Here is a 23,486-nt window from a genome sequence, read left to right as displayed (position 1 = left end):
ACTTTGTGATCAGTTTGTAAAGTGAAAATTAAAAACGTTGAGCAGAGATTAAAAGTTTGAAAGCAAAGCCTCGATGTTCACCCGCAGAGAGGAAAAAGCTTGTTTTCTGCACTCAGTCATCAGACGCTGGTTTCTGCCTTCAGTTAACAGAGACAATGAAAACAGCAGCTCACCTGCTTTAAAGTGGAGCAGGAGTCAGACCCTCTGCCTCTTGGTGAGAACACATCCGTGTCTGTGTTTGTTCCTCTGAAGCACTGAAGCTCAGCCCTGACAGTCATGTGACCTCTGCTGACGTCCTGCATGTCTGTGCAGGCTCTCAGTCGTCCCGTCACAGTAAGCTAAGGAGCTCTTCAACATAAAGGGCTGGACTCGCTCCAGTTTCTTGACTCCTGTTGTTGTCTGGATGATACAGCCCAGGCGCTTCTCTTTAAAAGTTTCTTAGATAAAGTCCTGCACACTTTGTTTTACACTGAATGTAATTCTGAGTGTATTTGTGTTCTGGGCCACATGATATCTTTTAACTTCTTATTTTTATTCTTGTTTTGTCTCAAATTGTTTTTCTGTTTATAAAAATACATCATGTTTGCTTGATTCATGGCCCGACATGTGCAAAGATCACAGGAAGGAGTGAACTCACAGGTGATATCATATCCAGCATTCACTCGTCTGCCTCGACGGCTACATGAACTCCAGTGAGCTCCCACTGAAGATCCACAGGGAGGAATATGATGTCGGCCCACCGTGTGCTGCTGTACGTCTCCTGCAGGGATCTCCTCAGGTTCAGGAGTGTTTATGGGGAGTGTTGATCCTTCTTCCAGAAGCACATGTGTGAGGTCACACTGATGTTGGCTCACAGTCTCCGCTCTGATTGGTCCCAAAGGTGTTGGATCAGGCTGAGGTCAGGACACACAAACCGGCTCGTCCGTGTCCTTACGGACTCTTCTTTGTGCACTGGTGTGCAGTCATGTGGGAACAGGAAGCAGCCATCCCCACACTGGTCCACATACTGGGAACATGAAGGTGTCCACAGGTCTGCTGAAGCACGAAGACTCCTGAAGAACACCCCACACCATAACCCCCCTCTACCAAACTTTACACAGCGCAGTCAGACAAGTACCGTTGTCCTGGCAACCGCCAAACCCAGACTCGTCCATCAGATCGCCAGACGGAGAAGCGTGATTGGTCAGTCCGGGGAACACGCTGACACTGCTCTAGAGTCCAGCGGTGGTGTGGTTTACACCACTGCATCAACAACTGGTAAGGTAACTTTATTTATACCCATAGGTAAATTTGCTTTACAGAAAAATTGCAGCCTTTGGCTTCAAAAACACACATACCTAATAAATATAAACCTCACTGTAACACATTTATAGTACTTTAACGTTTCGAATAATAAAAACGATGTAAGGTCTGGGGACAAGAGAAGGGACAAACGTTTCTCAGCAGTGTCCACTTGTCCAGTCAGACTGTCAGCCACCTTTACTTCTTCACTGGAACATTAGATGGACTCTGTCTGTCCATCCTTTACATCTGAGGTCATGTGACTCCTGCACACTTTCACCTTTGACCTTGACTGAATCAGTTCATTTTTCTAATTTGTGCTGTTGTTCTGCGTCAGTGTGCAGACCTCTGCTGTTCAGCTCTGCAGTATCTTTCAGCATTCACGTCACATCGTTCCTTTTTCAGAATCACTTTTATCCCCATGATTACTGCGCTGACTCTCGCACATGCAGCGATCATCAGGAGGGCAGCTAACTTCTGTTCATTTATGCCTCACAGCTTCATAACGCCCCCCTCCCTCGTCACGGCTCCTGGCTTTAACAACCCTCCCGGTAGGAGCGCACGGACACCAAAGACTGTTAGCACATGGCTAACATTAGCATTACTGTAGACAGTCATGAGTTACTCTGCTGCTGTTCATCTCTCACCTGCTACCAGCCCTCACTGTCAACCTCATCACTGACATCATCACCCAGAGAACAAACAAACAAACAAACAAACAAACAGGCGTGTAAACAAAAAAATTTATTTATCAGAGAGAAACAAACAGCAGCAACGCTGCCATGGGAGAAAACAAGAGCAGAGGGGGATTCTGGGTAATAACTGACGTGGTAACATCAGCACACACACACACACACACACACACACACACTGAGGAAGTGAACAGAGGCTCATGGGAAGCTGTCATCGTCATCTTCAGCCATTTCTTTAGCAAACTCCAGATCCTGCTGCTCGCGTTCCCGACGCTCCTGAACGCACCACACGCACACACACACACACACACACGCGCGCACACACACATGCACGTACACACACACACACACACACACACACACACACACACAGAAAAAACAGATTGAATGCAGATGACAGGAAGTGCATCTTTATTATTTTATTCTGATTTGTCTCTGCGTAAGCTACAGTCACACGCTGCCACCATGTGGTCAATTAAAGACATGACATCACGTGTTGTGTGTGTGTGTGTGTGTGTGTGTGCGTGCGTGTTACCTCTGCAGACTCCAGGTCCTTGTTGTACGCTTTGGGAGGAAACCTCATGGCCTGCAGGAGGACAGAGGGAGATTAGCATCGGGGTGATCGCTCCTCCCTGATCGACTCTTAAGTCTGACGTTGTGTAACCGAGCGGATCCCCGGTCCTGCTCCTCCACCTTCACCTCCTCAATCTGCTTTAATGTGAGGAGGAGGAGCAGGAGGAAGAAGCTGCTTCCACAGATTTGACAAGAAGGCTTCCAGTCAGACCTCTGCCGACAGGAAGTGACAGAGCTCGCAGCGTTATGGTGATGCAGAGCAGTCTGTGGGCGGAGCTTTTGTGATGTCACATTCTTGTGTTGACCTTGAGTCCTTGTGTGTGAGAGGTGTGTGTTCAGGTGCGCTCACCTTGACCGACATGTTGTGGATGTCGAGGCAGAAGGAGATCCTCTGGTGGAACGCCAGCTGAGGCTCTCGGGTCCCGTAGATGTCCATGGTCTCCTTGGACTGGACGAAGCCTTTCTCGTGGTTGATGCTGGCCTCGATCACGCCGTCACGGATCGCCTGTGACACAAACACCAGAGGTCACGCAGAGGTCACGAGGTCGGCGTTAAAAAGGCAGCGCTGAGCGTCTGTTTACCTTGGCGACGATGAACTCGGCGTCCTCGGGGCTGTCGAGCTGCAGCTTCTGAGCGATGTCGGCGAGGGAGATCCGAGAGTACGAGAGGCTGATCATACGCACACCTGCACACACACAGATCAGTGACACACTGAGCGCGGCTGACGAGCAGCGCGCTGTCTGACGGCGGCGTACGATTGGCTCACCGGTCTTGATGACGTTGTGTCTCAGGCGGATGATGAGCGTGTACGTCCCGTCGGCCTGGAACTTCTCGCCAAACTGCTCCAACACCTGGTTAAACTTGGCCAGGTTACCTGTCCTCACAGCTGCACACAGAAACAGGAAGTGAACAGAGAGGCTCATGGGAAGCTGCGAGTATCTGAAGGTAAGTACACATTGTTCCTCCAATCAGAACCCATCGTTTCGCCATAACTCTACGAGTCACATGATCAGGCGTGTGTGTGACACTGACCCTGTGTGAGCAGGAAGTAGGGCATCAGGGAGCGTTTGAGTGACGGCTGTCTGAACTGCAGGCGGTCGGGAATCTCTCCCAGCAGCAGCTCCACCACGATCAGCAGCTTGTGGACCTGAACCGGAGCGATCGATGCTTCAGTGATCAATACCAGATACGATACCTGACCGTGTGTGTGTGTGTGTGTGTGTGTGTGCGTACCGTCTGTTTGAAGCCCACGGCGGTGTGCTGTGGAGCCTTCCTCAGAGCGTTGGTCAGAGTCCTGCGAGCCTCCGAGTACTCCAGCTGGATGGCTTTAATACGACCTGTGTGGGTCACATGACAGGCGGGTGAGCGCGGCGTCATGGCGGGGACTCGCCTGAGCGCCGCGGCTGTGAGCTCACCTGTGTAGTAGAGGTATCGCGCCCACTCGTTGTTGTTGGCGAGCTCGGGGAACACGGACTTGGACACGAGCTTCTCGGCCTGGTCGTACAGGTTGAAGTGCAGGTAGTTCCTCAGCAGCAGGTTCAGCAGCACCGCCTGCCCGTCGGCGTCGTGCCGCAGGGTCGCCGTGCGCAGGCGTGTGTGCAGGAAGCTGGGGGGGGGGGGGGGGGACAGTCGTGTGACTGCTTGTCTGAGGGTGTGATGTCATCAGGGAAGGAGGAAGGTGTGTACGTACCTGCGGATGATGTCGAGCTGGTTCTGGAACTCGTACACTCGGGCGTGGTAATAGTAGCACTTGGCGGCGACCAGGTCGAGAGCGCGGCGGTTCTTGGAGACGATCTTCTGCAGCAGGTCGTCCGACACTTTCTGCGCCTGAAACACAAATGTCACCGTCAGCACACAACAGAGAGTCCCCCGGCTCGAGTCCGTCGACCTTCGTCTGGTTTCTCCTCCGCGGACTCGAGCTTCAGCTCTTCACGCCGGCTCACAAGAGCCGTTTGTGCTACTGGTTACCGAGGCACACACACACACACAGGTGAGTGAGGGGCGGGTCACCTCAGTGTATCTCTTGTTGTTGGTCAGGTGAACCACCAGCAGCAGCTGCAGGTACGCCTCCACCTCTGGCAGCAGAGGAGCTGCCGCCGCCTTCCCCGTGCGAGGACGAAACTGAACGTCTCCGTCGGCCATCTCCATCGGCTGAGACACACACACACACAGACACACACACACACACACACACACACACAGACACACACAGACACACACACACACACACACACACACACACACAGACACACACACACACACACACACACAGACACACACAGACACACACACACACACCATCTGATCAGGAATCGATCACCTTGTTATAAATAATCAGGTTACTGTTTGATGATGCGGCTCTCAGAGGTCAGAGTTCACTTCCTGTTTGTCATTAATTCAAAGCTGCAGCTCGTCTCTGCTCACCTCCTCCAGGAAGCCCAGCAGGAAGTCTCGGGTGGCGGCGTTGTTGGTGAAGAAGCCACAGATGGCTTTGTGGAGCACGTTGGTGTTGAGGCGGCGGCTGGTGGACGGCAGCGCCCGCAGAGCGCGGAGCACGAAGCGAGGCTCCTTCCCCGACACGGCCTTCTCGATCTGCTTCACGTGCTCCTTAATATCTGTGGGGGAGGGGGGGTGTGACATTAGCACCAGTCACATGACCCACAGACCTCGGCTCACCACGATCCTCATGTTTACACCTTTTCGTGCAACCTTTGACCTCCATCCATGCAGATGCTACAGAGAAGGAGCTTAGCTGCTTACAGCTGTGCCGTACGGTGAGTTACATCCTCCTGAGAACCGTGACGTTAACGCCATAACTGCATTAACGGGACAAATCTCTGTTAACGAGTTCCCGCGGATCGCCCCGTGCGTGGGGCTGGACGGCGTTAACGAGCTACTGTTTTATTTTATTTATGGAGCGTTGTTATTTAATAAGTGCTGATAATTTATTTCTGAGTAATCTTTCCTTGTACATCTGCGCTGTATGTTAATAAAAAGCCTGTGTGAGATCTGGGACACAGCTGTGACTAAGAACTCTCTCTTTGTTCTTACTTTATGGCTTTAAAAATATCGAGATATATATCGTATATCGCCATCCAGCTAAAGAATATGGAGATATGAATTTTGGGTCATATCGCCCGGTGCTAGTCTCAGGCAAACTGATGTTTATGTTTATCCTTCACAGGGCTGGGTTTCAAAGATTCATTAAATCCTGAATGATTTCAATATAAATGTATTTTAACGCCAGAATCTCAGGTTAAAGCTCACACAACTATTTCAACAACCACCAAACAGCTAAAACTGTAGACGGGAGCAGACACATGCAAACACAGCGTGGATCGTCCACAGACGCCGTGTCTGAGCTGCAGGTTTCATCACTCTGACCAAACCTGACTGAACCAGCAGCAGAAGATCAAACTACGCTTCATGTTTGACAAACGTACCAAAGAGCAGAGCTCTCTGTTTCTCTCCTCCTTATTGTGTCGTACATGTCATTGTTTTTCTTTATGCCACCTGTTCTGACCGGTGTCCCCGATGTGGCGTCTGTGTAATGTACGGGCGGAAGAGGTCCTATTTCTCTGCTGTTACGTCCTGCACAGCTCTCTCTCTCTCTCAGAGACCAGTTTACCATCAAATCTGTTTTCGGGGGGGGGGTTCTGGTGCCGGTCTGAAGGGGAACGGGGCCCGGTCTGGACCCGCGAAGAGAGGTTGGTGTCGGTTTTAAGCTAAATGACGCGCAGACTCTCTGGGGCTGTTAGCCCCTCATGCTAATAGCCTAACCGCCGAGCTGCCGTGACTCTCGGTACCGGGCCAGCACAGACCGTTCCCGGGTCTGTGCTGGGGGGTATCGGTATTGGTATTTGAAGAGTTTTACCGTCCAGGGTCAGGCTGTCCTGCTCTTTTGGCTGTTTGGCCGCATTAGCCGCCTCCTCTTCAGGCATCTCCACGTCCTGCGGCTCTGGGCCCACCTCCTTCGGCTCCTTTGGCTTCTCTGCCTTCGAGTCCCGGTCCCGGCCTCCCGCCTTGTCGCGTCGTTTGGCCGCGGTCTCCTTCATGCTGTGTCTGGGTGGATGAAACCGAACCGAGCTGACCCACAATGACTGGACACTATTCTGTGGCGCAGAGGATTCTGGGATATGGCAGGCAGAAGCAGAGGAGAGCGGAAACAGCAGCGCAGGCTCGATAATCGATCACAGATGTGTGTGTGTGTGTTCCTGTCTAGCTATCTTTGTGAGGACCGAAATCTGTCACTTGTGAGTCACACACTCACTGGTCCTCACAAGTTTGAAGACCTTTTTGAGGCTCAAAATGTGGTTTTAGTGTCAGGGTTACAATTAGGTTATGGTTAGGTTTAGGGTCAGGGTTAGGCATTCATTTCTAATGGTTAGAGTTAGGCTAAGGGGCTAAGGAAAGCATTATGTCAATGAAGGTCCTCACTAAGATAGCTGAACGGGCTTGTGTGTGTGTGTGTGTGTGTGTGTGTGTGTGTGTGTGTGTGTGTGTGTGTGTGTGTGTGATGTGTTTTAGTGCATTGCATTGATCCGTGGGTTTCTGACATATGAAAGTCCTGCAGGGATCCATAGACTGTGCCGAACACACTGATTTCTTTCATTAGATTTTTACTAACTGACGTTATTTGAATATGAAGTGGCGAACATAACGATGGTGTCTGTAACTTTAGAGTCAGAATAATGAAGTCAGAATAAGAGTAAAGACATGAACCCAGCAGAACAAACGGTTTATTTCACACGTGGAGTCAGAATGACGGCTGAGCTCACTGAACACAGAGGACACAGTTCAAACAAACAGGGCTGATGGAGAGCCAGGAACAGTTCTCACACGTACCACCTCAAACATCTTCAAGAAACCAAAATGCAGTGTTGGGAAGGTTACTTTTAAAATGTATTCCACTACAGATTACATGTATTTTGTAACGTATTCTGTTACTTTACTCAATGAGAGTAACTTATTCTGAATACTTAGGATTACTTAATATATTATCATGCTGTTTACAACTACATGAATGTACTATTGCTGTGATTTATTACTGTTACTGAAGGTTACTCTCCACACCAACACCAGCTAGATGTTTAAATCTTAATATAAATGAGTAACAGTAGGTGGACATTAGGTAAGGCTGCACTTTTTGCAGTGATCTCGTATAGAAAACTATTCTGCGCGTATATAAAACAGGTCCGCGGCTCCGAACCGTAGTAAAGGGACCTCTGGCTAATACGGTGGGTTCGTGTCGGCTCGTAGCTGAAAACTAGCTTTACTTTGTTGTCTGGGTCAACTTTGCTAGCAGAGACAGAGAGAGGCGTTGAAAGGCTGCTCCAACAGGCTGCATGCTTTAGGGCTATGACTGTAACACACTGCTGTTGCCTTCATATTAAACAATTTTTGTGAATAATTTTTAAAAAATATTTCTTCGAATCATTATGCTGCTGCAAGTAGAGGTGACGTGGGCCGTGAGACTGAGACACAGACATCAGAGCCTCTTAATGCGTGTTTGTTTGGGTTTCCACCGGCGTGGAATTACCAAAAAGAGAGCATAGCCGAATATATGAAACAGGAAAATACCGCCGTGTAATCCATTTATTTCAACAAAGTAACTGTATTCTGAATACCACCTTTTTCAACTGTAACTGTAACAGAATAGAGTTACTCATATTTAGTATTTTAAATACGTAACGGCGGTACATATACTCTGTTACTCCCCAACACTGCCAAAATGCTTCTCTAGAACTTCGAGGCCCAATATGTCTTTGTGCGGGTGAAACCACAGGGTGATGACCAATGACATTATGGCATTATATTAAGAAAATCTCATGGTGGTGTCAGGAAGGTCAGAGTACTTCCTGAAGAGCTTCACAGCCAAACGACCGTCCTGTGAACCTTCGCGTGGAGAGCAACAACAGTTCCCTTGTCATGATTCATTTATTAAAAAGAAAAATATTTCCCCTGCTGGTGTAAAAACCACTCAGGGCGGTCCTGACTGTGGAAGCCACCTGAGGAAGATCCTATAACTCCCTCAGTAACCTCTCAGTAACCCGTTTTACATTCTCACGCATCCCTGCAGCTTCCTCACAGAGAGGTCAGCCCAAATCAAAATCACCATCTGCCCATACAGCAGCATCACCTCTCAGGTGAAGGGCCCCCTCACAGTGAGATGTGAGCATGGGTAGACACGTTCTTCTGCACAGCCATGCTGTGGTTGGTGAAGTTCAGAAGAAAAGAACATAGCTCCTATACACAAAACTGCAGAACAAACTTATCTTTTGTTTATTGTTAGTAACCAGGTGAACAGACACTACTGCAGCTTTTCATGTTTCCTAAGCACGGCCAGCATCCTGTCTACAACCAGTTTCACGTGTTTCTCCTGCAAAAAGTCTGAACTGGTACCAAAAAGCCAGCAATGTAGGCTGGTTCTGATAAGGTACCAAGACCAAACTGGATCTGCACCACCACCGGGACCATGTCGGTGGAGAACTAGTATCAGACATCTCTGAGAAACTCAGATCACATCGATCTAGAACAGGGGCGGGCAATCTCAGTGCACGAGGGCCGGTGTCCTGCAGGTTTTAGATGTGTCCTCGAACCAACACAGCTGATTTAAATGGATAAATTAGCTCCTCGATGGTCGTGTCCAAATTCATGGGCTGCTTTCTCCTGAGGCCGCATTTGTAGACCGATTACGTCACAGCGACGCGCCGAAGGCTGTCCAAATTCGTAGACTCCTCCGAATGCAGCCGACAAATGCGTCCTCCTTTCCCCCGAATTTGAAGGATGGGTCGGGTGTGTCCTTCGTGGCCCACCATATCCCAGAATTCATGGGATTCATGCGGCCCAGCCAAGCTCCAGTTTCCAGCAATGGCGGCCGCTACTAAGTTTTAAAATTACTCTTACTAATCTTTCTGGGTCACAAAATAAACTTTTAACATATTTTCAGGTGAGAAAGTAGCTGTGTAAACATCAAATATCTGCTCGTTTATCAAGATATCACATATTTGCAAAAGTGCTTCGATGTTTTCGGAGACGTCTGCTACCCACCAGCTCGATAGCTCGCCGAGAGCTTGAGGGTCACTGAAGCCGCCGAGAACGGCACAACTCCCGGCACATCATGTTCAGATCACCGCGGAGTTTCGCTGCTCGGGTTAAACGTGATATATAAGTCACTTAGACAACCTAAAATGTTATTGTTGGGCTTTTTTCAGTATTTTATTTGTTCGCGAGTAAATCGGTTTGGCTGAGATTAAAGTTATTAGATTAGATAAAATAAAGCTTTATTAATCCCCCGGGTGGTTTTTACACAGCTGACTAAACGTCAAACAGAAAACTGATTAAACAGAAGTATGAGACGGTCGAGAGTTTACTCCAGTGTCCTGTTATATTTTAGATAGCAAGGAGCAGACGGCGAGTTTATTAAACTCCACCGAGACAGCGGTGACGCTAATCTGAAGGCTCGACCGTCACATTTCACAGCCGTTTACTTCCGGCCTACCCGACCTTCTGAGGACCCGGCCCGCGTGGACCGCGAAGGCCGGGTCCTCAAGAGGATGCAGCCCATGAATTTGGACACGACCAACATGTCCTGAAGTTCTCCAGAGGCCTGGTAACGAACTAATCGTGTGATTCAGGTGTGTTGACCCAGGGTGAGATCTAAAACCTGCAGGACACCAGCCCTCGTGGACTGAGATTGCCCACCCCTGCTCTAGGAGAACAAACAGTCTCTATAAGGAAGTCACAGGAAAGTTTAAGAGTCCTTGTGAAGGGCTCATGGGCTTGTGAAGAGACTGAGAAGGTTCTAGGAGGACTTGAATATGTTGTAGAAATCTTTCACAGGACACTTTGAAGATGTGCTTCAAAGTTACAGGGTTCTCAGAGGAAGACCTAAAGTACACGATCACGTTCTAGAGAAGCTTTGTGGTTCCTTAGAGCTGCTGAGTGTCAGGGAGGTATTGCATCATTAAGGAGTCCTTTATGTGCTTCTGTAACTTTTGGAGGGGAGCAACTGATCAGAAGGTACCCGGAGTCCCGTGGGCACCTGTGGGCGAAGAAATTGCTCTGGAAGTCATTACGGATGTCTTTGAGGGAAAAGCTGTGGGTAACTCTAGACAGGCTCATCATGAAGTTGTCTTTTTGGGTTTATAAGGATTTTTGCTCTCCAGTAACTTCAGGTACTCCAGGTTTCGGCGTGTGACCGCCTGGTTCTGGCGGACGTAGTAGGCCAGGTAGCAGATGAGCATGAAGAGCCAGAGGAACATGGTGACGAGTGTCACCACATCAGTGGTTCTCCTCACAGACAAACACAGATCCCAGTCCTCCGTCAGCACAACCAGTGGTATCCCGACAGCTCCTGTGACACCACATCACACAGCGTCAGACCATAAATCAGTGTGTAGCCAAAAGTAAAGAACAAAATGGTATAAAAGAAGGAAAATGATGTGTTGTGTGTTCTTTGTCCAGCACATCTGCTGAGAGAAAGCTTACCGAGGTTTGGGAGATCAGAGGTTGCACAGACAACTTCTGCTAGTGAGGTCGGGTCCAGATCCAACTGAGGCATGGACATCTAAACACAAACAGAAAGTTGTAATGACTTTGTGTGAACTACAGACACACATCATTGCAGCTGTGCACACCTGCATCCTGCAGTCACAGTGCCAGGGGTTATGTGTGAGGTTGGCCTCAATCTGCAGACCGCCGAGCACCGGCAGCTCCAGCGTGGACAGGCGGTTGTACGACAGGTCCAAGAAAGTAAGCGAGTCCAACCCATGGAAGCAACCGTCTTCAAGTGAGGAGAGCTGAGGGCGAAACAGTATGATCCTGCTGTGTCTTACTGGTATTAAACTGGTGCATACTCTGGTACGAAGAGCTGTTCACTACCTGGTTATGTGACAGGTCGAGCTCGTCGAGCAGGAACAGACTGGAGAACGCGTCGGCCGCCAGAGAGGTCAGCAGGTTTTTATTCAGAAACAGACGAGTGGTGCGGTTAGGCAGGCCAATGGGTACCTGAGCGCACAAACACACCTGGATACTGTGAGCGCACAAACACACCTGGATACTGTGAGCGCACAAACACACACGCATCCCGTCTGCTAAAGCTTTATGAACATCCTCATCCTGCCTGAGAACTTAAAGTCAGGTTAGTTTTCCTTCTCGGGTCGGAGGCTAAAGTCCACCTGAAGCTAGGAAAAGCAGCCACGCACGCACACACACAGACACACACACAGACACACACACACAGACACACACACACACACACACACCTGGGTCAGTCTGAGGCCACTGCAGCGGACCGTCAGTCCTCCGTCTGCTGTCTCCAATCGGTGGCAGGCGCTGATAGTGGAGACTCGGTTGCCACGACGCCACAGTGCCACAGTGAGCGGTGATGTGGCCGACACCGGGCTGAGCGACGGCAAGACCAGAAGAAGAAGAAAAAGGAGGCGGGGCATCCTCTGCAGTGAAACATCCACCGCAGTGGAAGACATTGGCAGCAGGTGCTTGGCGTGGGGCATGATGATCACAGAGTTGACTCGTTACTTCAACTTCCTGTCACATGTTCAGCTGCTGGCGGCCATTTTGACTCGGCAGCAGGGAGCCGGGGGTGGAGCCTGTCTGCAGAAAAACAGTTCAAAGTTCAGCGGTGGCCCCTGCAGACTCCAGTCCTCACACTGATGTTTGTTGGAAAAAAGACTCAGACATCAGAAACACACCATCACGGTCAGCTGATCAATAATCATTATTAACTTGTTATTAACACTCGTTACGGATATCAGGGCCAGGAGAGGAAGTTTCTGGAATAAAACAATGTTGTAACAAAACAACAGGAAACAAAAGATTAAGGCGGGGATTACACAGAGTGAGGAGGAGGAGAACAAAGGGATGAGAAGAAGATGAAGGAGACGGATTCATAAAGCCAACGAGGAAACGAGCAGATTATCAGATTAAATCCTCCCACAGGGATTAAGAAAGAAGAGAGAAGAAAAAAGAAGTTAACCTTTGAACCCTTTAAAGCTGCTGGTCGGTTCCTCTGGGCTCCGCTACACCGACGAGGCTTTTACTTTGAAACTTTTCATCACTGTGGTAAACATAGCCTTTGTTCACAGCTACAAATAAACTTTATTCTGATCACACTCGAGTTCTTACTGTTAGCTGATCAATAAAGCCTCAGATCAATAATAATCAGTGTGACATTGTTCATGTTTTATCAGGTAAAAATCTGACTGAGATTCAAACTTCCTGTTGTCTCAGCACTCATGTAAAAGGAGGGATTCTGTCATCCTGTCATGTGACTCCTCTTCCTCAGTGTTTTCTATTCAAAAGGACTCTTCCTGTCCTTGCCTTTCACAATAAAAGCCTGTTGTGCTCTTTCACTAGTGAACTGTTGTTGATAAGAAACTGACAGGATTACAGTGAAGTGACCTCCAGCCGAGCGCAGGACTACATCCATCCACGCTCACCGTGTTGAGCTCCTCCCACTCAGAAGCCTCACACTCAGCGTACTGTAACAGCTGCAGTGAGTTCATCATCATCATCATCATCACCTGTGCTGAGGTCGTGAGCAACGCTTCACAGCAGTCACATGACAGACCACAAATGTGTTTTTGTATTCATCAATATTTATCATCATTATTTAACATAAAGCGTCACATCCTGTAACGCTGATATAATGTGTGGCCATGGAAACCGTTCAAGCCCCTCCCTGACAGGGTCCTGACTCAGGTGTGACCCAGCCGCACTGCATCCAGACTTCAGTTTGATGTTGGCATGGGATCACAGACTAAAGCTGACTGTAGGTCAGTGATGGAGGCCGGCGGCGTGCTCGCCTTCCCCGTGTCAGACGTTTACTCCTGTTTTATTTGAGGTCAGACAACAGGCCGAAGCACAGACACGTCCCGAGGACTGGTCCTCTGTGACATCACCAAACAAACATCAGAGTCCGATCACGTCAGAGCGCTCTGGTCTGACCACACGGACAGGAAACGGGGCTGTCGCACGCTGACAGGACGCACGCTGACAGGACGCACGCGCCTTTGTTTGATCTGCTCAGAACAAAGTCTTCACCCACAAATGTCAAATTAGCAACAATATCATTATATTATTATTGTTGTTGTTGTTATTATTATACAGTATTATTACAATATTACTCTAAACCTGTTTCAGCTCCATCACCGCTCTGAACAACACCTCACCCACTCGCAGTGCTGTCATTATATTTACCTCCACGCTAACCTTGCATCTCCACTAAGCTGTGCAGCTGTCAGTGCTGCTCACATCCCAAATGTTTCACAGTGTTTTGGTTTGGAGCAAGACTGTTACCATGGAGACGCATCCTAAAAAGCCAGAAACTGATCTGTGACTGCACAAACAAACAAACAAACAAACAACAGCAGGGCTGTACTCACATGCTGCTGCTCCAGACACAGACGAACAGCTCTGACAGAGAAGAGACTGAAGACGAAGCCCCGCCCACAAACGAAATAATAAATAATAAATACAGTCAAATAAATAAACGACAGGAAACCTGCCGCCCACCAGAAACAACGTCACGTGACACCACGGAGGCAAAAACTGTAAGAAAAAAATCTGTTAGAAAAAAAAACAATTAAAGAAATGAATAAATGTGCGTGACGTCATCTCCGTTTGACAGTCAGTGTGGTTTTACAAAAACACGCGTGAGAAACTCAGTAGACAAATGCAAATAAACCAATAACACAATCGATTGCCTAACACTATCACTAGTTTCACTTTGCTCTTATACTAACAGCGTCATCACATTTCTGTCCCTTATTTTATCGTTAAAATCATTTTACCTTCACTTTTCTTTATTAGGTCTCAACTATAAAAACCTTCAGCCACATAAACACGACCACGAGGGGGCGCTCTGCACTGGCCTTCCTGCCGAGACCCAGACTCTCTGGCTACCAGCAACTTTTCACCGAGCGACTTCACGAGCACGCGGACTGATTGAATACCGATCCAACGTGTGTTACTCAATAATACTGAGCCGTGGCTCCGAGTACTGCAGGCGCTCCGTGTTGGTAGCACATGCAGTACCTATGTCAGTACTCACAGTGCCCGGGGGGTGGTTCGCTTCTTGTTTCTATCAGGCAGGTGACAGGTGTCCGGTGGGCGGGGCTTCATGCAGTTCGTGCCGCCTGTGCTGTGCTGATAGAGCTCGTGCTCACACGCTCTTTCTGCAGCGCGTGCAGCCTGCGCAGAAATGACGTATGTGCTCCGAGAAGCTGAAGCTGTTTCCAGAGTCCGGCTCGGAAACACCTGCTGTTCTGTTCCTGCTTCTGTGGCGTCAGACTGATGAAGTGACCTGCTGCACACACAGCGTGAGTACCACACACACACACACACTGTATTATAGTTTATGAACTAAACAACTTCCTTTGTGCTTCTAACATTTTAAAACAGGTGCTTTAAAAAGTAGAATATCAAAACGAAATACGAATAAACTTTATTTACTTTATTCACGAATGTTTCATCACAATCAGTAACATTTTTTTATACACATACATACACATCACATATATATAGTATATATATATATGTATATATATATATATACTATATATATATATATATATATATATATATATATATATATATATATATATATATATATACTATATATATATATATATATATATACTATATATATATATATATATATATATATATATATATATATATATATATATATAGTATATATATATATATATATACTATATATATATATATATATATAGTATATATATGTGATGTGTATATATGTGTATATATATATAGATATATACATATCTATATATATATACACACATATATATACATTTATATATGTGTATATATCTATATATATATATATGTGTATATATATATATATATATATATACACATATATAAATGTATATATATGTATGTATGTATATATAAAAGTAAAACACAGTGAGTAGTTTGTGTGGCCTCGTGTTTTATGTACATGATGATAACGTCGGGGCGAGCGCGTGCTAAAGGACCTCCTCTCAGATCTGGACCTGGTCTGAGCTCCTGTCTGAGGTACAGACATCATGTCCCGGATGTTCTGCAAGCTTTAGGTCAGACGAGCGTGTGGGCCCGTCACCTCCTTCGTCCTCCACACATCTTCCACCAGAGGAACGCAGGACCCGCTACACTGGTGTCCCTCCGTGGATACGCCTCCCCCGACCATCACTGATCTGCCATCAAGTCGCTGAACGATGTTACAGGCAGCGTAGCGTTCTCCTCAGCTTCTCCTGACCCTTCACATCTGTCACGTGTGCTCAGGGTGAAGCTGCTCACACATCTGTGAGAAGCACAGGGCAGCTCTGGTACTCTGTGGCACATGCCCGTCAGGCTCCACGGTGCTGGGCACGAGCACAGGCTCACATCAGGCCCTCGGGCCACCCTCATGGAGTCTGTGACGGTGCTCAGAGTGTTCATGCTGGAGGTCATGTTGTGGCTCCGGCAGAGCTCATCCTTACACAGAGCAGCAGATACTGGTCCTGCTGGTGGGTTAAGTGGAAGTGATGGACGACCTGTATAGGCTGCAGGTATGGCCTCACGCTGACCCCAGCCACATGCACACCTGGTGAAAAGCAGTCAGATGAGGAGGGGAAGTGTCAGCGACCTCCACCTGTTTCCTGTTTCAGGGGGTGTGTCGTTGCTGCCCCTGTTGTTCTTTTCATTAACGCCCTCTGATACTGATCGGGTCAACGAGTTTAGATGAGTCGATGCTGCACCGATTCATCAGGTCGTATGTTGGTGTGTCGTCATGGTGATGTTTAACATCTTGTGTCTCCATCGACCCTCCCACAGCTCCTCCTACTCAGACATCACCACCAGTCAGCTGACACAGGTGGAGGATGCTGCCTTGGCCCCCTGACAGCGACAGCAAAAAAAGACCTGAAGAAGAAAAACAACAAGAGAATGAAGAGGAGTCGGACGTGACCGCATCGAAGGACGACCCCACCAGCCAATCAGATGCTGCGGTTAAGCCTCAGGACGGCAGCTCGGACTCCGGGGAGGAGGCGGCCGCGGTGCTGTCGAACAGGGAGGTGTTACCATGGCAACAGAAGGAGGAAGAGCGCGACGAGGCAGAGACACAGGCGGTAGCTTCATCGCCCGACGGACGATTCCTCAAGTTCAACATCGAGATCGGACGAGGATCCTTTAAGGCGGTTTACAAAGGACTCGACACCGAGACCACGGTGGAGGTGGCCTGGTGTGAGCTGCAGGTAACACACACACACACACACACATGCACACACACATGTGTACACACACACACAGTAATAGTGGTAAAAGTAAAGATTTGTTTTTATTTATTCACTAAACAAAAATAATTGTTTGTTTTTACTTGTTTGTTTCTTATCTCAGGTTTGTGTGTTTGAGCTCTGAGGTCGGTTTTATGCTTTTATTGGCTGACGCCTCAGACCGTGAGCTCTGATTGGCTCAGAATGAGGACCTTTAGGTTTGGTAAATGTTTAACACACCTGAGTTTGTGTCTGCGAGGACGCGTCTCCGTCCTCAGGGCTGAGCGAGCCACACGCTCTCAGACTCTTCATCATCATCATCGACATGAGTTCACACACCGGCACTAACGAGCACGCCTTCTGACAGTGACCCGTCTGTAAGACTAACAGGAACATGATTGGCCACAACTCCCAAGATGCACTTCTGCAATAACTCCCCAAAAAAGCACCGCTGAGAGCATCAGACTGAGGCCATCGTCAGTCAGAGCGAGGTCCGGGGTCGCGGGGGGCTCCTCCTGCGGCGTTCAGTCTGAGCAGGTGTCGGTGCCAGCTCGCCGCGGCCGGGTGAAGACGTCTCCCTGTTTGTGGACAAACGGTTGTTCTTTCGTTGGTCGTCACAGGTGAACATTTGTGTCCACAAACAGACCGGCGACTGTAAACGTGCGAGCAACACGAGGCGAAGCTTTGTGAAACGACGTTAGACGAGCTGGTTCTGTTTAACTGAAAGGAAGCTGGCGGAGACGCCCATAGATACTGCCGAAGGGCGCGGCACGCCTGTGAGATAAACGGAGGTGAGCTTCGATGGGTTTGCCTCTTAGGTCCCAACTTTAACTTCACCGTTATCAGCAGCTGTAGACGCCACATGCTCCCAAACACTGCAGCGCTTTACTCACCTGTGTTCTGTCAGAATAATCCAGTTAAAGTGTTAATGAACTTGGATGAAAACACACCTGTTTAAACTCACAGCTGCTGAGGAATCCAGAGTTTCTCATCTTACTGTCTGCCTGTTTGCATCGTGTCACTTCCTGTTATCGTCTAACAGAGAATATTAGATGAAGTTTGACACGTTTAATAAATAATAATAATAATCGTTTGATTGTTTCTGACTGGACTCGTTTGGTGGCGTGGTTCGGTCAGACCTCTGCCGTCTGACAGGTGAGTCACAGCCTGTTTAGCCTCCCTGGACTCCAAACAGGTACAGAGGATTTATCGCTTCTTAATAATGGCTCCATCCTCTGCAGGACGAGGCGTTATAGAAACAGCTTGGTTCCTCAACTCAACTTAATAAGAACTGTTGTATTAGACTCATCGTGCCTGATGACCAAACGTGTGTCAGGTTCACATAGGTGTGTTTTGTGACGACAAACGCCATCGTTTCTCTGTAAAGTCTAAACAAAGTAACTTTGAACCTAAATGAGACTTCCTGAGAGGTCACAGGTCAGCCAGGAGTCTCCATGGAGGCTTGATACAGATACTTAAGAGTTTCACAGTAAAGGTCAAAGGTCGGATCGTCAGCAGCGTGTCGTTGTGAACGCGATTGAATCCTCAGTCTGGAGGAGCGCTCGTGTCATCATGACCTGCTCCGACCTCACAGTAAACATCAGAGCTTCACTGCGCTGCAGTCAGAAAATGTTCCTCTGAGAGTGAACCGAGTGTTTCTGTATTTTCTATCAGTTCTGTCGTAGTGAAGGTGCTGTGGATGTGAAAGTGTGATGAGGGAGCAGAGGTGGCGTGAAATCATCCTCATGGTTGTTAATGTAAAGTCTGCTGTGATTGGCTGTTACCCTCAGTGACCTCCGGTAGACTCACACAAGCATTTACAGCTCACACAGATGTTTCCAGGTGCCACGCCCCTCCTCAGGTACAGAGCGTCCATATCGTTCAGGTGTGTCTGGGACTATGAGCACAGGTGTGTACACGGAGGCAGAGCTCTGCTTTTTAATGGCAGGACTTGTCCCAGCAGTCTTGTAGGAATGGGCTCGTTGATGGTTTGGAGGAGTTAGTGAAGTTACCTCAGAAAGATCAATGATACTGACTGTGATGTGACAACCAGGTGCTTAGGTTAGACGTGTGCTCACGTCTGCTGTGTGGATGAAGAGTCCACTGTATCTGTGCTGGAGCCCCTGTTGGCTGTTACTCAGACTGTGATTGAAAGAGCAGCATGCTCACAGCCATGAAAGCACACGTTTGTACACATGCAGGACAGCTGTGCACAGTCATGTCAGAGCAGCACCGATTCTCTCCTCAGTGAACATTTGTGCAAACCTGCTGAGCTGAATTTCACACAGCTGAGTGTCACACTGGGTTTCGTCAGAGCCTGCAGGCCTCTGGTCCCAGAATCAGTGTGAGGTTGGTTTGTTTGTCTTTTTAGGTTTTTATGAGTCTGTGGTTTAAGGTTCAGCTCTGAAGTTTCATATGAAGGGACTGTCCTGAGGAATTTATGTGTGAGGTTATAAAACACTTTATGACTTAAAGCTCCTACTTCAGTCAGGCTCAACAAAAACATCGTCTTCCTCGTCCTTCGTCCTCTCGTCTCATCTTTAATAGAGTGAAAAACACACGGTCCTCTCAAGGACACATAGACCAGCACGTGTGTGATAAAGGGTTAACAGTGACTCAGCGCTTTGTTGTACCGTACACAGTATCTGATTGGACGGACAGCTGCTGGCTGTTGATAACACACACACACAGGGCAAAGAGGTCAAAGATCAACTCTGTGCTGAACTTCCTGCTTTGTGTTTATGGTCATTATTACAGGCACCTGTGATTGGTCAGCTTCTGAGATCACACACAAATAAAACAACATTTTCTTAGTGGTCCTTTATTTTCATGCTTTTATTGTGAAAATCGTGGTGAGTAGATTGATTGTGACGCAGAGCCAGGGTTACGCGTGTAACCTCCAGCTCGTCTAAACAAGAAGGTTAAAATCAGCATTTGCATGTTCTTTATTTTTTATTTCATTAAATATTTCGTTTATTTTACTTTAAATTAAATCTTGTGACTTTTATTGTTCCTGTATCATTCATTTTGTTTTATATTTTTAACTGTATTTTTATTATTTTAATTACCTTATTTATTCATTGTGAGTTTATTCCTTTTAAATGTATTCTTGTCCCGTTTATTTATTTTGTTGTAATATTGTATTTTTAGTTTACTGCTTTTCAGGATCTGAAATAATTTATTTGACTTTCATGTTTTTTGATTTTTATATTTTTTTTAAATATGTGATTTGATTTGAATTGTATGTGTTGGTGCGATTTGTCTGTTTAATGGTTAGACTGGTGCCACAGCTCTTGTGTGTGTGAACCAGAAAAACTAAAAATACACCAAAGAAACGCCTCGTACAGACGGCGTGTGTGTTTGGTGCTGGTTTCCCATCGTGCTCTGCAGTGATGTGAGAAGCGTATGTTGTCCTGTCAGCAGATCTGTTAGTGTACGAGGGCTCAGCGTCCTTCACAGCGAAGCTGTGTCAGAGCCGCCTCATTGCCGATCTGAATTCACGGATGAGCGAATGATTGGAAATGTTCGTGTGTTCGTGTCGTGACAGACTCACCGTCTGAACAAGGCCGAGCGGCAGCGCTTCAACGAGGAGGTGGAGATGCTGAAAGCTCTGCAGCATCCCAACATCGTCCGATTCTACGACTCTTGGAAGTCGACGCTGAAGGGACACAAATGCACCATCCTGGTGACGGAGCTCATGACGTCCGGGACCCTCAAGATGTGAGTCCAGAACCAGAACATTTGGTTCTTCTTCAGTTCCTCAACACTCTGTATTTGGGAACTTGATGCTGATTCTCACCGTAGTACATCAACAACTAATTTTTCAGATATCAGTGACTCTGTCAGTGCGCCCCAGGGTGGGTGTGGCTACAATGTAGCTGCCATCACCAGTGTGTGAATGGGTGGATGACTGGATGTGTAAAGCGCTTTGGGTTCCTTAGGGACTAGAAAAGCGCTATACAAATACAGGCCATTTACCATTAACTCAGTTTACTGGTTAAATAATACATGCTGATAAATTGTGGATCGTGTTGCAGATTTAAAGTCAGATTAGTCCCAGTTACCAGTTCTTCCCCTGGATTAGTGATCATATCCACCACCAAAGAAGAGGCTGCAGAAAACCTGGAGGTAGATGGAACAAGACTTCCTATCTCCATATGAAGGAGTTATTAGTCACACTCATCCAACATCTTATTTACTAGAGTAACGATAACAAAGATTTCTTTTTTTTCTTTTTCTTTCTTTTTAATTTATATAGCACATTTAAAAGACATCAAGTGTCGGCCAAAGTGCTGAACAGAGGGATAATATAATAAAAGAATTAAAATAGAAAGAAAACATTTTTTTTAAAAAAATAATTGTAAGACGTAATATCAAAGAGATCCGAAAGCCTTGGAAAATAAGTAGGTTTTGAGATTTGATTTAAAGACTTCTAAGGATGAAGAGAATTTTATGAAGGGGGGGAGACTATTCCAGAGTCTCGGGGCGGCAATGGAGAAAGCTGTCACCTCTAGATTTGAGCTGGGAGCTGATAAAACCATCTGACTGGAGGAGCGCAGAGATCGAGTGGGTAAGTGCAGGCTAAGAAGATCTGAAATGTAACCTGGAGCCAAACCATGGAGGGCTTTAAAAACAAATAATAAAACCTTAAAATCAATTCTATATTTAACTGGTAGCCAATGTAGAGATGCGAGTACCGGGGTAATATTCTCTCTCTTTCTAGTCCCCGTCAGGAGCCTTGCGGCTGCATTTTGAACAAGTTGCAGGCGTGACAGGGTTGAGTGACAGATGCCTAAATAGAGAGAGTTACAATAGTCAAGACGTGACGATATGAAAGCATGGATAACAGTTTCCAGGTCTTTAGATGACAGGATATTTTTAAGTTTAGAAACGCTCCTGAGTTGGAAGAAACTGCCACGAACAACTGAATTTATTTGCTCGTCCAGCTTGAGAGTGGAATCAAAAATGAAACCAAGATTTTTTACATGGGGATCGGATTAATCCGATGTTGTTATTTGACACCATCAGCAAACATCCTAACCCTCTTCAGTCTGCTGTTACTCCTGTGTCTGCTAATAACTGGGAAAATGTTTCTTCACCTGCAAGATCAACAATATCAGGCCACACCCAGTCCGTGTTTTACCCAGTTGTGTTGTCCGAGGTCAAAGCACTTCTCCAACAGATCTTTTGGACATAGCCTCACACATGCGCACCTCCTGTTTCCTTCATCTGAGAAATATTGTGACAATCAAACCTTTACTGCCAGTCAGTCATCTTGATCTTTTAGCATACATCTTGATTACTGCGTCTTTCACGTGCGTCTCTCCATCATCTCCAATCAGAAAGCAGAAAACCAGCTATCAGTCACATCCCTGCCTCCGTTCACTGGGTCCCAGTATAATTCAGATGTAAGATTCTGTTATTGACATATAAGGCTCTACCTGGACAGGCCCTGCTTATTGAGCTGAGCTTCTAACACCTGATCAGCCCGCCTCTCCGATCGTCCAATCAGGGCCTTCTGACTGTCCTCCCTCTGATTTTAAAACCAGAGATGATCGCAGTTTGTAGGCTGTAGCACCCAAGCTGTGCCTTCCTCAGCCTATCAGGTCGGCTGACTCTGTGTTTTAGTGAATGCTGAAAACTCATTTTTATAGGTTAGCGTTTCCTTAATTCATTCGCCTTCATTTGTTGACGCAGTTTGAAACCACGCGTTGAATGAATGTCTGTAAGTTTTAACATGTACACTTATCATCAGTGTCCACTTTGTAACCCCGTGTTTTGAAAAGTGCTATTTAGATAAAGTTATTATTCTAATTATTTATTGATCCTAAGTTGATCTCGTCTTTCTTTAAACTCGTCCAGGTACCTGCGCAGGTTCCGGCAGATGAAACTGAAGCTGCTGCAGCGTTGGAGCCTCCAGATCCTAAAGGGGCTTCACTTCCTGCACTCACGCTGCCCCCCGATCATTCACCGAGACCTCAAGTGTGACAACATCTTCATCACCGGGCCCTCGGCCTCCGTCAAGATCGGAGATCTGGGCCTCGCCACGCTCAAGAAGGCCTCGTTCGCTAAGAGTGTGATTGGTAAGAGACAGTAGCCCTCAATGACCTCAGAAAGTCCCAAAAAGCTGCTTCATGGTTTTTCTGGTGGTGCATTCAGGAACTCCAGAGTTCATGGCTCCAGAGATGTATGAGGAGAAGTACGACGAGGCTGTGGACATTTACGCCTTCGGCATGTGCATCCTGGAGATGGCGACCTCCGACTATCCATACTCTGAGTGTCAGAACGCTGGCCAGATCTACCGCAAGGTCACCAGTGTAAGGCCCCGCCCTCGCTTAGTGCGTTTTACTTCATGTCCTCATGCCCAGATTTTTGACTTCCTGTTTGTCTCTCAGGGAATCAAACCAGAGAGTTTTTCCAAAGTGACCATCCCAGAGCTGAGGGAGATCGTTGAGGGCTGCATCCGCACCAAGAGCAGCGAGAGGTAACGCCACGAGTTCGTGGGCAGTTCACTGCCTGTGGTAACAGCAGGAAAACTCAGTTTGTCTTTCTGGCCTTCAGGTTCACAGTTCAGGACCTGCTGGATCACCGGTTCTTCCAGGAGAAGCTGGGCGTCCACGTGGAACTGGCAGAAGAAGACGATGGTTCGAGGACGTCGCTG

General features: G+C 47.4%; 3 protein-coding genes across 6 annotated transcripts in view; 1 reads left to right on the top strand and 2 right to left on the bottom strand.

Moving 5' to 3' along the window:
* Positions 1-2,012: 2,012 nt before the first annotated feature.
* psmd3 (proteasome 26S subunit, non-ATPase 3) lies at positions 2,013-6,699 on the bottom strand. Its single transcript, XM_087840217.1, has 12 exons — positions 6,421-6,699; positions 4,971-5,161; positions 4,557-4,697; positions 4,237-4,373; positions 3,962-4,152; positions 3,780-3,883; positions 3,579-3,693; positions 3,313-3,432; positions 3,128-3,231; positions 2,896-3,051; positions 2,509-2,559; positions 2,013-2,249 (listed from the first exon to the last, which is right to left on the bottom strand). The coding sequence occupies exons 1-12, from the start codon at positions 6,599-6,601 to the stop codon at positions 2,172-2,174; spliced, it is 1,569 nt and encodes a 522-aa protein (XP_087696343.1). The 5' UTR covers positions 6,602-6,699; the 3' UTR covers positions 2,013-2,171.
* A 1,902-nt stretch (positions 6,700-8,601) lies between these two features.
* Positions 8,602-14,593, bottom strand: LOC102792217 (leucine-rich repeat-containing protein 3-like). Of its 2 annotated transcripts, XM_087840216.1 has the most exons (6): positions 13,952-14,593; positions 11,813-12,161; positions 11,430-11,555; positions 11,186-11,347; positions 11,037-11,115; positions 8,602-10,902 (listed from the first exon to the last, which is right to left on the bottom strand). In XM_087840216.1, the coding sequence occupies exons 2-6, from the start codon at positions 12,059-12,061 to the stop codon at positions 10,670-10,672; spliced, it is 849 nt and encodes a 282-aa protein (XP_087696342.1). In that variant the 5' UTR covers positions 12,062-12,161; positions 13,952-14,593; the 3' UTR covers positions 8,602-10,669. The 2 variants fall into 2 exon arrangements, with proteins under 2 accessions (XP_087696342.1, XP_087696341.1); XM_087840215.1 differs by lacking the exon at positions 13,952-14,593 and having other exon boundaries at positions 11,813-12,759.
* Positions 14,594-14,709: 116 nt separating this feature from the next.
* Positions 14,710-23,486, top strand: part of LOC102792521 (serine/threonine-protein kinase WNK4-like) — a 22,020-nt gene continuing 13,243 nt past the window's right edge. For 2 of the 3 annotated variants that reach the window (XM_087840214.1, XM_087840213.1), the window contains exons 1-7: positions 14,710-14,887; positions 16,389-16,807; positions 20,373-20,545; positions 22,688-22,908; positions 22,985-23,142; positions 23,221-23,309; positions 23,387-23,486. The exon at positions 23,387-23,486 is cut by the window's right edge. In XM_087840214.1, coding sequence (XP_087696340.1) covers positions 16,436-16,807; positions 20,373-20,545; positions 22,688-22,908; positions 22,985-23,142; positions 23,221-23,309; positions 23,387-23,486 — 1,113 coding nt within the window. In that variant the 5' untranslated portion in view covers positions 14,710-14,887; positions 16,389-16,435. The remainder of the gene's footprint in view (positions 14,888-16,388; positions 16,808-20,372; positions 20,546-22,687; positions 22,909-22,984; positions 23,143-23,220; positions 23,310-23,386) is intronic. The other variant, XM_006805293.3, reaches the window with a different exon arrangement.

The sequence above is a fragment of the Neolamprologus brichardi genome, chromosome 4 (genome assembly GCF_056152115.1).
Source record: "Neolamprologus brichardi isolate AB-2024 chromosome 4, ASM5615211v1, whole genome shotgun sequence".
Classification (NCBI taxonomy): domain Eukaryota; kingdom Metazoa; phylum Chordata; class Actinopteri; order Cichliformes; family Cichlidae; genus Neolamprologus; species Neolamprologus brichardi.
This window is presented reverse-complemented; position numbering and strand designations above follow the sequence as displayed.